The 14,649-nt window shown below is 49.0% G+C and overlaps 1 protein-coding gene across 1 annotated transcript in view; it reads right to left on the bottom strand.

Annotated features, from left to right (window-relative positions):
* Sh3rf3 (SH3 domain containing ring finger 3) overlaps positions 1 to 14,649 on the bottom strand; it is a 174,117-nt gene that overhangs the window by 55,807 nt on the left and 103,661 nt on the right. The window contains exon 3 of the mRNA XM_023717374.1: positions 940 to 1,035. Within this exon, the coding sequence (XP_023573142.1) occupies positions 940 to 1,035 (96 nt within the window). The remainder of the gene's footprint in view (positions 1 to 939; positions 1,036 to 14,649) is intronic.

Below are 14,649 nucleotides of genomic sequence, written 5' to 3'. Positions count from 1 at the left end.
GAAGGGGGAGGATGAGGAAAGATAGAGGAAGGTCCTGGATGCCACACCTATGCATTTGATACACATCTGCAACCATCCACAGCCCTGGGGAAGGAAGAATTCTGTGCACACTGAGGGAGACACTGAGAGAAGTGAGGTCCTGGGGGACCACGGGCAGGAAGTGAAGGGGTGAGCGTGGAGCCTATGCTCCACCTCAAAACTGCCTCAACTTGCTGTGGGGCTGGCAACCCCCAGCTACCTGGAGCCTCTGTCTGCTCATTTGTGCAGTGGGCATATCCACGAATCACAGTGGCCACATTATCAGAAAGACTGGCGAGTTCCTGAGAAGCATTTGGCCCCCAGTCAGACCCAGCTCAAAGGACACTAGTATAGGATGACCTCAAAGCTGACAGGATGAAAGGATGCCTGCATGTGGACTTGCTCTGACAGACAGCAATGTACACACCAGGATCAGACACCCACACAAACAGCCCAAGGAGACAGTGTTTCAGATGTCCCTCCCCACCACTACCCTAAGGGTATTCCTAGGAACAGAGTGTCTCCTGGTGACAGAGAAGAGGGGAATTGAGGGAGTCTCAGTACTGGCTCAAGCCGCAGGTGCCAGGAGAGCTTCCAGGCGTGACAGGGTCTATGCCAGCCCTGTGCGTTGTGCCCAATGTGCCTAGAGTGGGGGGCACTCTGGACCTCAGGGCTAGGAGGCCAGAACAGCGGGACACGGGACCTCTCACATAAACAGTGCAACGTGAGAGTCTGAGAGGGAAAGGCTGTGGGGCACGGGGTGTGGCTGCTCCTGCTGGCCACAGCCACTCTCGCAGGCCAGTGGGTGATACGAGCAGAACTCCAAGGCTGCCATGGTCCTCGGGGCCTGTGGAGGACCTCGTCTCCCACATGCAGGGCTCCCAGGCTGACACGGTGACCCTCATGCAAGTTAGGGCTTACCTGCACATACAGTAAGGGGAAGATCCCAATCCGGTCTCCCAGCATGCCCTCCGCCCAGTTGTCATCCACACGGCGGATCACAGTTAGAACTTCATCCTGGAGATTCCAGAGCAGCCATGAACACCCCAAAAGGAAAACAAGAGACTGGTTAGACATGAAAGCCAGGGACTGGCCCAGGAAGCTGTGGGGTCCACGCAGCCTTCCCTTCCACCTACTGTCTTGTTCTGATGAGGGTGACCATAGCCTTAAAGGTCTCCACAAGGGACCCCTGACAATTCAAACTACAGTTGGACCTGGGGTTATAGCTCAGTGCCACAGCTCCTGCCTGGCAAGCTTGAGGTCATGAGTTTGATTCCTGGTGCCAAATATATGTATATACATTTGGAGTTTTAAAACACAGGCTTCTGTGATTTATGTAATGAAAGAAAAACACATTGGATAAAAATAAATTCAGCTAAGAATAACATGCTTTGTTTCTGGCTCCAGGGAATAGTGAAAGGAGAAGCAACCCAAGCCAAATAGACCAATTTAGAGCCATCAATCCTGGTAGCCTGCATCCCACCCATAGCTCCCCAGCACCTGTAGCACACCAGCAACACATGAACAGCTGCACATGGGAAGTGCACGCAGAGAAAGGAGAAGAGCTTTTGGGAAACCTGGACGGGACATATGAGAGGAAACCCTTGGATGTGAAGAAGAATCAGAAGAGATGGAGACCAACCAGGGTGTGGCCACAGGAGCTGGAGATGGACGGGATGTGATCAGAGGAGATGGAGACCGACAAGGTGTAGACAGAGGAGAGGGAGACCGACAAGGCGAGTCCAGAGGAGAGGGAGACCTACGGGGCGTGGCCAGAGGAGAGGGAGAACGACAGGGTGCGCCCAGAGGAGATGGAGCCCGACGGGGTGCGCCCAGAGGAGAGGGAGCCCGACGGGGTGTGGACAGAGGAGAGGGAGACCGACGGGGTGCGGCCAGAGGAGAGGGAGACCGACGGGGTGTGCCCAGAGGAGAGGGAGACCGACGGGGTGTGGACAGAGGAGAGGGAGACCGACGGGGTGCGCCCAGAGGAGCCCTGAACATAGACACAACTGCAGCAAGTGCCAGAGGATTGGAACTCGCTCCCAGCCTCAGCTCAAGATGCCTGACCCTGGCACAAGAGCACCCTCAAAGGATGCTGACCCCCACCCTCCTGGCCACATGTCCTGCAGCAGCCAGCATGTACCCTCATCTGCAGCCCACCTCCCCTTAGTATCACTGGTGCTTGGGCATCTGCTGAAGATCAGCTGGCCCACTGGGCATCTGCCATGCGTGGAGCTCACAAAGGACCACATTAGGTCCAGGGTACCACCTGCCCTCCCTCCCCAGAAGCCATCCTGCTCCTGTGAAGCAGGAAGATGGTACCATAGCTCTCTCCACCATAGCCCCTTTGGGAGAGGGCACCTCAAGTTGGGCAGCAGGGTATCTTGAAAAAGTGAGGGGTGGTAGATGGGACAGAGGCTGTGGGGCCCAGTGCTTACCATCCCAAGGCCTCCTCCAAGCCTCCGGAGTAAGGAGGAGGCAAGAACGTGTCACCCTCTCCCACCCCAGCTTTCATAAACAGCAAGTAACAAGGTGATGTGCATAAGTCCACACTCCAGTAGTCACCTAACCACACGGAGTCACCCAGTGATGCAGTCATGCATTCATTCCCTCCGTGTCTGTCATGAGTGGCACCTGTGTCTCTTCCAGTGACTACTGCAGGAGAAGCAACGCAGAGCCACTGCAGGCGCCCCCCACAGGTGGGAGGTGCATCCCAGGGCCCCATTCAGGCCAGGAGTGCAGGCCACCCGGAGGACTGGCCTGCGTATGCCCAGGGGCGCCACTAAACGGGTGCACACACCCACCTGTGCCAGCAGGAGGCCCGGCCAGCTCAGACCAGGCCTCACTGGTCATAGAGAAGGACAAGTAAGTTAAGTGTTAAAACTGGAAAGAAGAAAACGACAGATTAATTTTTATTTTAGAAAATCAGGACATCCATGCTATTATCTAACGCTATTCTAGAAACTAAGCCAAAGAAATAAAAAATAAAGACATGTAGATATTGGAAAGATGAGTACATAATTTTTTACCTATTAAAACAAAGCAGAAACAAAAAATTAGAGTAAGAATTTGAAAAAGGCTGCTGATTTTAAAATAAATTCATAAAAAATATTGGCTTTTTCAGATACCATCAATAATTAGAAAATTGTCTAATCGTTAACAAATAGTTCTGTGGATATGCCCAAACTAGTTCTATAAGAATTAGACATATAGAAAGGAGCATGGTTCTCCAAGCAGAAAACCTGAACATATGTTTACTTCTGCTCTGGCAAGAGTATCTTGAAAAATGACAAAAAAAAAAAAAAAAAAAAAAAAAATTAGCTGAAGGAAAAATGAATCCTATGTTAAAAACAGCAGACACAAAACAAAAAGCTGAACTAGAAAAATTCTTGCAGGAGGCATGAGGAAAATGCCTTCCTATCCCTTCCATAGGACTTCAAATGACAATGGGGAAAAAAGACACACTTTGAAGGCAAAATAAGCCAAAGACAAAAATCAGAGCTCGCAAAAGAAGAAAGCAAACTCCCATTAAGCTGAGAATCAGTCACAAGGAGGATTTTGAACGTCCTTTCCTCATGTCCGAGCTGCAAGCACCATGTCTAGGAACATGCCAAGGAGACCCAGGCATGCCCAAGACTTGCTCGGAAGATGCTCCTTCCAGTGTTTGCTGAACTCCGGGAAAGCTGGGACAAATGCAGCACCCAGAAGACTGTCAACTCTCCCACAAGGTGGCACTGTCTGCTCCATAGGACACCCCCCATCTCTCAAAATGGCATTGAGGAGAAGCAATGGTGTTCCGAGGCAATGTGCACCCCGAACAGAAAGCGCCAGTCCTGAGCTTGCTCTCTGCCCTTCTGCATGGCTCCCCAGTATCACCAAGTCTCTCCTACAGACTGCCAGGTGCAGGGCTCTGCAAAAATGCGCGTGTGCACACAGCACCATCTCACACGGAGCGCAGTGATTTTTCAGTGGAAAATTAGCTGCAAAGCCATTTGCAAAGCATTCATCACGTGAACACGCTGCTGCTAATTTTACAAATATGGCCTTATTTTTGGTTAAAAATTTTAGAAATACACACCTAGAAACAGTGTGAGACAGACAGATAGATAGATAAATACATAGATAGATAGATTCATACAGCAGATAACTACAAGAGAGGAAGCAGACACCATCACTAACTGGCACTCTCTGCTGTCGCCCAAGCACTCTACAATGCAAAGAGTCAGCTTCATGGGAAAGCTGTCTCACAAACCAGAGAACAAGCACAGGGCGCAAACAAAAGCCCTAAGATTTTCTTGTGTTTCTGGATGATGCTCTGTATTTTATATTTTCACTTGTAACTGTGAACTCTTTAAGAAAGTTGAAAAATCAAATATCAAAATTTTATTTGGCTTCAGTACAAAGGAAACTGGTTGACAAAGGCTGGGGCGGGGGACAGAGACAAAAGCACCCAACTGGACAAGTTACTGCAGATCCCTGAAGTAAGGTAAAAATTAAAAATACAAACGCTTCTCAGTAGAAGGATAGACAAGGTGAGTCACATGGGACTCCACTTGGCTTGTAAACCCACAGACACACACACTCCATCTCACAGGAGGTGGGTGCTTCACCTGGCACCTAAGACACTGAAAGGCACCACTTCACCCCAAGACACATAAAAAGCTTAATAAGCTGAAAACCAACTAAGCTTCTCAGACCTGGCAAACCGGGTAAACCTTGCTCACCACCACAGCTGCTGCCAGGTAATGGCGGGAGACACAGAGCCTGAGAGTGTACCCAGGGAACTGGACCAGGGGGAGCAATCACCAGGGGCAGGCAGGCAGTGGGGGTCTAGGGCAACCCAGACACAAGGCCAACCTCAGGAGATTCACCCGTGGAAGACCTTCTGGTTCTGCAGGAAATATCCGGGAAAACCTACCTGTGTCCACAGGAGGCAAAAAAGGAGCCACCTCCACACACCAGGGCACCCTGCTCTTCCTCAGGGGTTGGTGGGGACACTGGCTAACCAGAGCCTGGCCTGTGAGTTACCTGCAGCTAAACAAGCTACCCAACAGCCATCTCCAGCCGCCCTGGCTACAAGGAAGGATGGGGTATTGAGAAGCTCAGGAATCACAGCCAAGACCGTTACTGGCCGCCAGAACCCACCCCACACTCCTGACCACCACCTGCGAAGGGCTGTTCACGGCCACTCCTTGTGTGCAGAACAACTTGTTCAGTTATCAGGAAGAAGAACAAATCTTACCATCAGGTCAGATCTAAGACAGGGAATTTAAAATAGCCACAAAGAAGAAACTTCAGGCGTCATGGAAACAGCACAGAGAGCAGATGGCAGTGTGAGCAGTGTGGTGGATAGTCTAAGAAAAACCCTACGAATGCTGCTACTCAGCAGCATTAGCCGACACACAGGTGCCTTTGAAGGGATCTTAGGAGATGGCACATGGCTGAGGGAAGAGCCTCTGAGCTCAGGCATCCTGACAGGAGCATCCAAAACAGAAAAGCAAAGAGAAAGGAATGGAAGGAAGAAAGAGGGAGGGAAGGAAGGAAGGGAGAAAACAAGCAAGCAAACACAATACTGTATCTGGGAACTTTAGAGCAGCTACATGAGAAATCAGAAGAAGAAGAAATGGGGCTGGCGAGATAGCTCAGTGGACTAAGCGCCTGCTTAGGCAAACAAAGGGCCAGGATTGGACCGACCAACACCACGTGCTGCGCCAGCGCCACCCCTGGGGCATGCTGCGTCAGCCTCCGAGACCAGGCGTGGTGGTGCACACCTGCGATCTCAGTGCTGGGGAGGCTGAGAACAGGAGGAGCACCGCAAGTCCGAGCTGCATAGTGAGACTGTGCCAAGTACATAATAAAAAAAGAAAAGGGAAAATATTTGAAATAATGATGGCTATCATTTTCTCCAAATTAATGCTAGATATCAAATCTCAAATCTCAAATCTAGGAAGCTCAGAGAAAATAAAGCAGGATAAGCTAGAAATCTACACTCAGGACATCATTTTCAGCCTATGGAAGATGAAAGACAAAGGAAAAATCCAGAAAGTGAGAGTAAGAGTTTACCTATAAAAGAAGTGAAAATAAGAATTGTATCTGACTTCTAAAAAAATGTAAGCAGGAAGAAAGTGGAGAGAAATAAAGTACACAGAGGGAAAAAGCCACTGACTAGAATTGTACATTCTCTGGAAATATTTTCAAAACTGAAGGAGAAATAAAGGTTTCTCAGACAACAAAAATTAATTTGTTAATTTGTTTCATAGACCTGCCTTGCAAGCAACACTAAAATAAATTCTTTAGAAAGGAGAAAAATAGTAAATGTTAGAAACCCAGATCCACAAAAGGAAAGGAGGGCGCAAAGGAAAAACAAGAGACATGAAAATGAAAACTTATGATTCTTAATTTAACAAATAAGAGTGTGTGCAGAAGAATGTGAACAGTATGTTTGGTCACACACACACACGTCCACTCATATACATATACCCCATGTGGAAGGGAGAGGGAGACAACATGGCCCAGGCAGCGAGAATCTATCCCTTGCTTCCTGAAGGACCCCCCGCACCATGAGGTGGTGAGGGCTGCATGGATGTGGGCCAGAGCAGTCACACGTGCATACTGAGCTTTGGGGCTACCACCAAAACTAAAAACAAAAGAAGTAAACTGATACGCAGAGAAGGAGACAAAAAGGAATCTTGTAAAATGTGGACTTAAAATCCTAGAAGTCAAAAAAATGATTAGAAACAAATTAGGAACAAAAAATAAGAGAAAAGACAGAAAACAGTAACTAGTGGGGTAAAAGCCAGCTGCATGTAAAACATCAGTGACATAAATGCACAGGTAAAAACCAATGGGGAAAACCCAACTACACCACTTATGGCAATGATAAAAGTGCTTAGGTTACAAGCAACTCTCGAAGGTTCTTCAAGGACTTCTCCAAATACAGCTTCCCTAACTGCAATGGAACACCCATCTCTGACAAAACAAAAAAAAAGGGAATATAAATAAAGGATCATTTTGTAGTGAATATATACATATATATTTTAGGATAGATATATAGCTAAATTCTCTTAGTTCAGTGAGAAGGTTTTTACTAATAGTGTTCAGACAAGATAACATGTCTACATCTTGACCTTTGAATAACTACTATGAAGACAACAATATGTAATATATTATTACAACTGTCCTTCTAATCTGTTTTGAAACTGTTGCATTGCTATTTTTTTCTCATTAAAATGAATAAAAAAATTTTTAAAATAGCAACTCTCAGAGCTGATCAGAAATTTTCTGTATCTACAAGAAACAAACTTTAAATACATACCTGGCTTACGAGGAAATGGGCGGGAGAGATACACTGTCCTAACAGCAGCCAAAGATGGTCAAGCACATTTCAGACAAAGCAGACTTCACAGCAAGGATCTGTCAGGGGTAAAGACAGCACAGCGATTCTCCGGGAGGACACAGCAGCACCTAACGTGCGCACACGCCCAGCAGAGTAATGCACAAGGCAAGAGCACTGCCAGGAGAAACAGATGACTGTTCTGTTATCATTAGAGACTCAGACCCTCCAGTATCAATAACAGACCGGCATTCGGGAACCAGGGAGGAGGCGTGGACTCGAAGCACCACGGGTCAGCTGGATGCCAGCCACACCCATAGACGGCTGCCCCCCACACCACCAGGACACAGTCTTCTCAAGCTCTCAGGGACATGCACAAGGCAGATGACAGTCAGAGCCACAGACTACACCCTAACAGATTTGAGAAGAAGTTATATAGTGACTACTCACAGATCACAGCCAGATTAAATTAGAAATCCATAGCACAGAGATAGCTGGAAAATCTCAAAATACTTGGAGATTTAACAATACACTTCCTTGCTTAGGCAGATGCAGGGACTAAGGTTCAATCCCCAGTGTGTCATTCTGACCCCACCCCAGGGCATTCTGAGACAGTAATTGAGACTGCATGGTGGCACACGCCTGTAATCCCAGTGCTTGGGAGGCGGAAAACAGGAGGATCACTACAAGTTCTATTTGTGTAGTGAGACCCTATAGACCTTTATTAAATACATTTAATATATAAATATATATCTTAGTAGCACTTGGATCAAAGAAGAAATTCAAGAGAAATTTTAAAACATTAACTACATGAAAATTAAAATATAACCCACCAAAATTGTGTGTAATATAGGAAAAGCTATGTCTAGGAGAAAATTCATAGCACTGAATGTATGTGTCAGAAAAGTAGAAAGATGTAAAATCAGCAGTCTTAGTTATAAATGTGTAACTTAGGGCAGAAATCAATGAAACTGAAAAGTTTCAATTTCAATGAAATTAAAAACAAAATCTAAAACAAAAGTAGATTCTTTGAAAAGAGCAAGAAAACCAGAAAGCTTCTAGGTAGGCTGAGAAAAACAGGAGACAAGATACAAATCATTCATATCACTATACATCCAACGGACATAAAAGTACAATCAGGAAATGACATGGACCACTCTGTGTCCACAAATTCAGTAAGCCAAATAAAATGGAGCAAGGGTTTGAAAGGCACAAGCTGCTGAGCACTTTGTAGTAGTAGAAACAGCTGTATGAATCTCTTTCTGTTAAAAATTAGATCAATAATTGACAAACTTCCAACAGAAATCACCAAACCCAAATGGATCGAATGGTGAGTTTTACAAACATTTACAGAAGAAATGGCACCCATTCTCTCCCACCTGCCGGAAGGCAGCACAGAGGGGCCATCCAGAACTCGCTCCATGAGACCAGCACTACCCTAAACCCAACCTAGACAAAGGCACGACAAGCAAAGCACAGATCCATGTGTCTAATAGACACAGTTGCCAAAATCCTCAGAAAAGTTAGCAAACCAAATCAACAAGGCATAAAAAATACACACAATCACCCAGTGGGGTGTGTGGCTGGTTCGGGTCAAAATCGTTACTGCAGCCCTGACTTGCACAGACCTAAAGAAAGATACTACAGGTCATCTAAGTAGACGTGGAGAAGGCACCGACAAAGCCCAGTGTCCACTGGATAAGAACTATAAGTAAACTGAGAATGCAAGGGAACTCCCAGTGCCGGGTGGGCTCCGCCCCCTGGGCACGCTGAGATGGCAATCGAGACTGAGTGTGGTGCGCGCCTGTAACCCCAGCAGTGGGGAGGCTGAAAACAGGAGGATCACTATGAGTCCAATCTGAGTAGCGAGATCCTGAAGACCTTGTACTAAATACATGAAGAAAGGAAACTTTCAGAACACGACTGTAAATAAGCCCACAGCTAACATCATCCTTAGCCGTAAAGTCCCATGAAGAGCGCTGATAGAGCAAGATTGTTCCCTTTCAATGTTCAACATCATAAGTAAGATCCATCTAAAACAACAAGAAGTAAAAATGGAAGGTATTGGGGAAAAAAGAAATAAAAGTACTTTTGTTTTCAGATACTGACATAAAGAACCCAACAGAACTAAGCAAAGACTTCTGGAACTGATGAATGAGAACAGCAGGGTTGCAGGTACAAGGTAATCTACAGATACTGATGACTTTCCTGTACACCAGCCACAAATAAGTGACATTTAAAATTAAAAACACAAAGACACTTTTATATTATCACCTTGAAAATGAAATGCTTAAATCTAACCAAATATGTGCAAGATCTGTATTAAGAAGACTATAAAACTCTGGTCAAAGAAATCAAGTAAATAGAGAGATATTCCAAGTTTATAGGTATTTATCAGTTTCCCCAGCTCGACCTGTGCTGTCAATGCAATCCCTATTGCAGCATCAGTACGCTGTTTTACGACCAGCCAGCTGGTCCTGGAGTTCCTGCGGAGGCAGAGGACTCAGGGCAGCCCCACAGTACTGAGGAGCCCAAAGCCGGCTCACTGGAGCAGCCGACTGCCAGGAAAACCACAGAAACCAAGACACGGTGGGAGAAAAACCAGGCGAGGGGAACAGAATGGAGTGGCCACTCAGGAGTAGATCCACATGAGCCCAAACACACAGCAAACACGGTTTTGTCAACAGTGATGGGAAAACTGGATGCCCTGGAGCTAAGACACAGACAAAGATTTCACATACCCACAAATCCTAATTTGATGGGACGCATGCTAAGCATGAAATGCAAAACTATAAAGCTCCTAGAAGATAACAGAAGAAAAAACCCAAAGGATCTTAGATTCACCAATGACATTTTGTGTGCAACACCAAAGGTAGTGTCCACAGAGGAAAGAACTGAGAAGGTACACTTTCTTAAAATACCTGCACTCTGCAAAAGGCACTATAAGGAAAACACGAAAGAGGCCACAGATTGGGAGAGAATATCTACAAAAGACACTGTAGTAAACGGCTGTCATTCGAAACAGATGAGAATTCTCAAAACAACAAAAAGAAGGAATCTGAGTCAGAGTATGCTGAAGACCTTAACGACATTTCACCAAAACATGCAGAAACTAAATAAGGATGAGGAAACACACTCCCCACCACATGTCATTAGGGAACACAATGAAAACAACGGTGAGGTACACAACACACTGAAGAACACCTCCAACAGCAAGCACCAGGGAGAAGGGGGCAAGGGCACCCACTTCCTGCCGCAGAGTTGCACACTCACCAACCCAGCAGTCACGCCCTTGGCACTGACTGACGAAGCTGGAAATTTAAGTTCATACACCTTTACTCACAATGACCAGAATTCAGAAGGGATCCAGATATCCTTGAGCAAGTAAGGAGAGAAATAAATTGTGGCCCAGCAGACAATACTACTCAGCAACAAATGAATAGCTGCACACCAGCAGTCAGCCGTGACATTCCGAGAAAGGCAGTGGCTGCAGAAGCCTGAGTAGGCAAGCGGCAGAAGAGGACATCAAGCAGTGAGACTGCTCTGTAGGGCCTGATGACGGTGGACACTTGTCAAGACACACGTGTCCAAACCACAGAATGCACAACACAGGAGGGCGCCCCATGAACTGAGAGCCTTGGTGCTATGAACACAGGGTCACAGATAGTGAGAAACACACCCCTCCCGAGCAGGAGGCTGTGCCTAGCACAGGGACAAGTGGGCCTCTCTCTACTTCTGTGCACCTAAAACTGATCTAAAGAAACTAGGTCTATTAAAAACAGCTAATAGCACTAGAGCAAGGGAAAGGGGCAAAAGACAGCTCCCCACGATGATGTGGGTTGGAGCTCACAAATGCAATCCTGAAAGCAGAGATGGACACAGGTACGCATCTGTGAGTCCACGTATCTAAAGTTCAGAACAAGTGCAGCTCACCCATGGTGCCAGCACATGCAGAGGGCCAAGGATGGTGCCTGCTGAGGCCCCAGGCACAGGCGCCACACTGCTTCTCGACCAAGGAGTGACTGAAAGAGTTTGTTCTTTCTGGATATTCGCTGGTACCATTCTGCTGTGGGAGCCAAGCTGGAAGAACCCTAAACGACAAGGAGCTAGCCACTACCCACAGAGACACAGCGACCACCTGGGTCCACAGTGCTCCACTAACCTATGCCACACTACAGAGGCAGCCCCAGAAGGAAATGCTCACTCCCCCACGTCTGGACTGCCAGCATGGAGCCTGGTTTGGCCACTGGACACTCTAGCCCCCAGGACAGGGCCGGAAAAATGTGGCCAACTTTCACAAGCTAGGTCATGTCTCTAATCTGTCATCAATCTTTACAGCCTGCACAGGACAAGGAGAGGATACTGCTCCGTGGATTGCAGCCCATCGAGAAATGCCTGTCCTTAGAACACCCAGCAGGTTCCACATATAAGACAGCATGGACCAGATGTGCTGCCTCTGCTCCTGGAGAAGGTGCTGACGGTATGCAACCTGCCCTCACTGGTGCACACACCCTCCATGCACCTCCCAACGACCCCATCAGGTGTACTGGATGTGCAGTGACCAGTCGTGTGCCCGTGGGCTCAGGGAGCCTGCTCCATGTTACCACTTGGTAACTGCTGCCTGGAAAGCACCAGGAGGGAACACCCAGGGTTTGCAGCCGGAGTGCTCAATGCTAATGCAGAAGCAGCTCTGCCCGTGATGATACATACAGCCTCTGCCAGTGAAACACCCTTTGCAAGCACAGGTGGAAGCTGGCGTCAGCCAGGGTGATGCACTGCCAGTCCTTTGCTAGGCTGATGGGGAAGCAAACCAGCTGACTCCAAAGCTGTCACTGATGTCAGAGGGGCGGGCGCACGTCCAGGCGCAGCAGCACGTGAGGACCCTGCAAGGGAAGTGCATTTCCCCTTCACATGCAAGGCTCGATCTCACCACAGGCCTGGTGTCAAGGACTCTGGGTCCCTGGGCCCAGCAGACAGCTACCTGCTGCCTTCCCTAGTCCCTATATCTTGAGTTTTGGAAATGCACCAGCAGCCACCAGCCGTCATGTGTCTGGGTCTCTCTTCAACATGCAAGAGTCTCTGGGGTGTCCTAAGAGGTTGTGATTGGGCCATGAAGCATGTTCCTCCCAAGGCTTATTGGGCAATTTATCTGCAAGAATTCAGGAGACACAGCCCACCTCCCATCCAGACGGCCTTAACCATACTTCTAATGCATTCACCAGTCTGTGTATTCATCCCACCTGGAGAAGGAACATTAATGCCACCAGGCCTCTATTAAGGACAGAGCTGGGGATCACAGTGCAGACATTTGGCCGCATTTGGCCTCCCTGTCCTTCCCTCACCCACTGATACCACTCACCGTAAAGTTCAGTGAATGACACAACTCACAGCAAGCATCTGAGTGTGTAACCTGGGAGGCCACAGGCGCTGAACCCTGGAGTCCCTACAGCAGCTCTGGGCAAGGCTAGATGCACACACTCATGTTTCACCTTCCTAAGTGATCCCTGAGTCAGTGTCACTTACAGAGGCCCCAGGACAGTGCCACTGTACATGAGTGGCCACAGCCCTGGTCTCTGGGGAGCCACATGGCTCCCTGTCCCTGCTTCCTCCATTCCAAGGTTTCTAAGAAGCAGAAGTGAAACAGAGCCCAGAGACAGTCACCAGCAGCCCTGGGTGCCCTCAGCTTACAGCCTGGCCCAGTGCAGACACCGACCTGGCCTGGCCTCAGCCTGCCTGTGGCTCTGTGGCCCCACACTGTCATCTGCCCCTTGTCTCTGACCCCAGCTGAGGTCACAGGGAGGGAAAGACAGGTCCTGGTGCTTCCTGCTCCCTATCCCTCTCCACACCCTGAGTCCAGTGCGTACTAGAACACTTCCTGGACAGGACACATTGAGGAGGGCACACAGAGGGGGCACAGGAGCTACTATGCAGGAGGAACCCTCAGGACTTGTCCAGGTACTGGCTCTGCTGCCCAAGGCACAGGGGCCAGGTTTGAGGCTCAGGCTGTGCACACAAGCAAAGCAGGAAGCTTGGAAAGGAGAAGCACAGAGAGCAGGCCCGGAGCCCTCAGTGTCTCAGTCAGAGTTTGATGTTCTTGGAAGCATCCAGATGACCTAAGTGGTGTCCTGTCTGAGTGAACCAGTGGAAAGGTGGCCAGGCAGCTGATACAGCACTTCTCTGCTGAGCTTCATTCTTCAAATGTATTGTCTCTGTAATCCCAGTCCCAGCTTCATTTTATGGTTAAAAAGAAAAAGAAAAAAACGCCTGGAAGACAATGTAAATGTCCCAAAGCCATTGCACAGGAGAAAGTAACGAGTTCATTGACTGAGCCCAATCCTGTCTATGACCCTGAAGGAGGGGCAGAGGAGCCCTTTTGGGGTTCACCTAAGGAGGGCCCCAAGCCTGAGAGATGGCAACTAAATGCTCAAGGCCACATGGGAGTCTCACAGGGACACCATTAGCACGGAAGTCTGGCTGCACCAGCAGGAACTGAGGCAGTGTTTGTAAAGAGGTTTCAAACACAAAAAACATCCCTGGGCTCCTGAAGGACTGGGGTGGCCAAGGGGGGATGTGATGAAGTCAGGATAGAGAAGTGGCTGTGTCCTCCAAATGTGGAAGCCTCAGGACCCCACTGAAGTCAGGGCCAAAAGTGACCAGAGAAGTGGCCTGTGGCTTTGGTGGCTCCCTGGCCACTGCAGACTGAGTTCTCACAGTAGCCCAGGCCATGTACAGCAAGCACAGCTTCCTACAGGATGGTCACAACACGCTGCCACAGCACACCAGGGGCTCAAGAGACCTCTGCTGAGTCTCAGTGGAGCAGAAACGAGAGATGAGGAGGAAGCCACCACCGAAGGGCCGGAGCAGCCTTCTCTGCAGCTCAGCTCTGACCTGGACCCCACAGCCGTCCATCCCAGAGGGCACCCCAAGTCCTGACCTGAAGTCACCCTGGACTTGCAGGGGGCATGCCTCCTAAGAGCACACAGCCAGCCTGTGGGCTGCCACTGACCCAGCCCAGCCAGTCCCAGTGGATGCAGGGCACCCATAGACAGATGCAGGACACCCCATGGACAGACGCAGGACACCCCGTGGACAGACGCAGGGCACCCCGTGGACAGACGCAGGACACCCCGCGGACAGACGCAGGACACCCCGCGGACAGACGCAGGGCACCCCGCGGACAGACGCAGGACACCCCGCGGACAGACGCAGGGCACCCCGCGGACAGACGCAGGGCACCCCGCGGACAGACGCAGGGCACCCCGCGGACAGACGCAGGACACCCCGCGGACAGACGCAGG

This window comes from Octodon degus, unplaced genomic scaffold (assembly GCF_000260255.1).
Source record: "Octodon degus isolate 3935 unplaced genomic scaffold, OctDeg1.0 scaffold00052, whole genome shotgun sequence".
NCBI lineage: Eukaryota > Metazoa > Chordata > Mammalia > Rodentia > Octodontidae > Octodon > Octodon degus.
The sequence above is the reverse complement of the archived record's forward strand: the minus strand, read 5'-3'. Positions and strand labels throughout refer to the sequence as shown.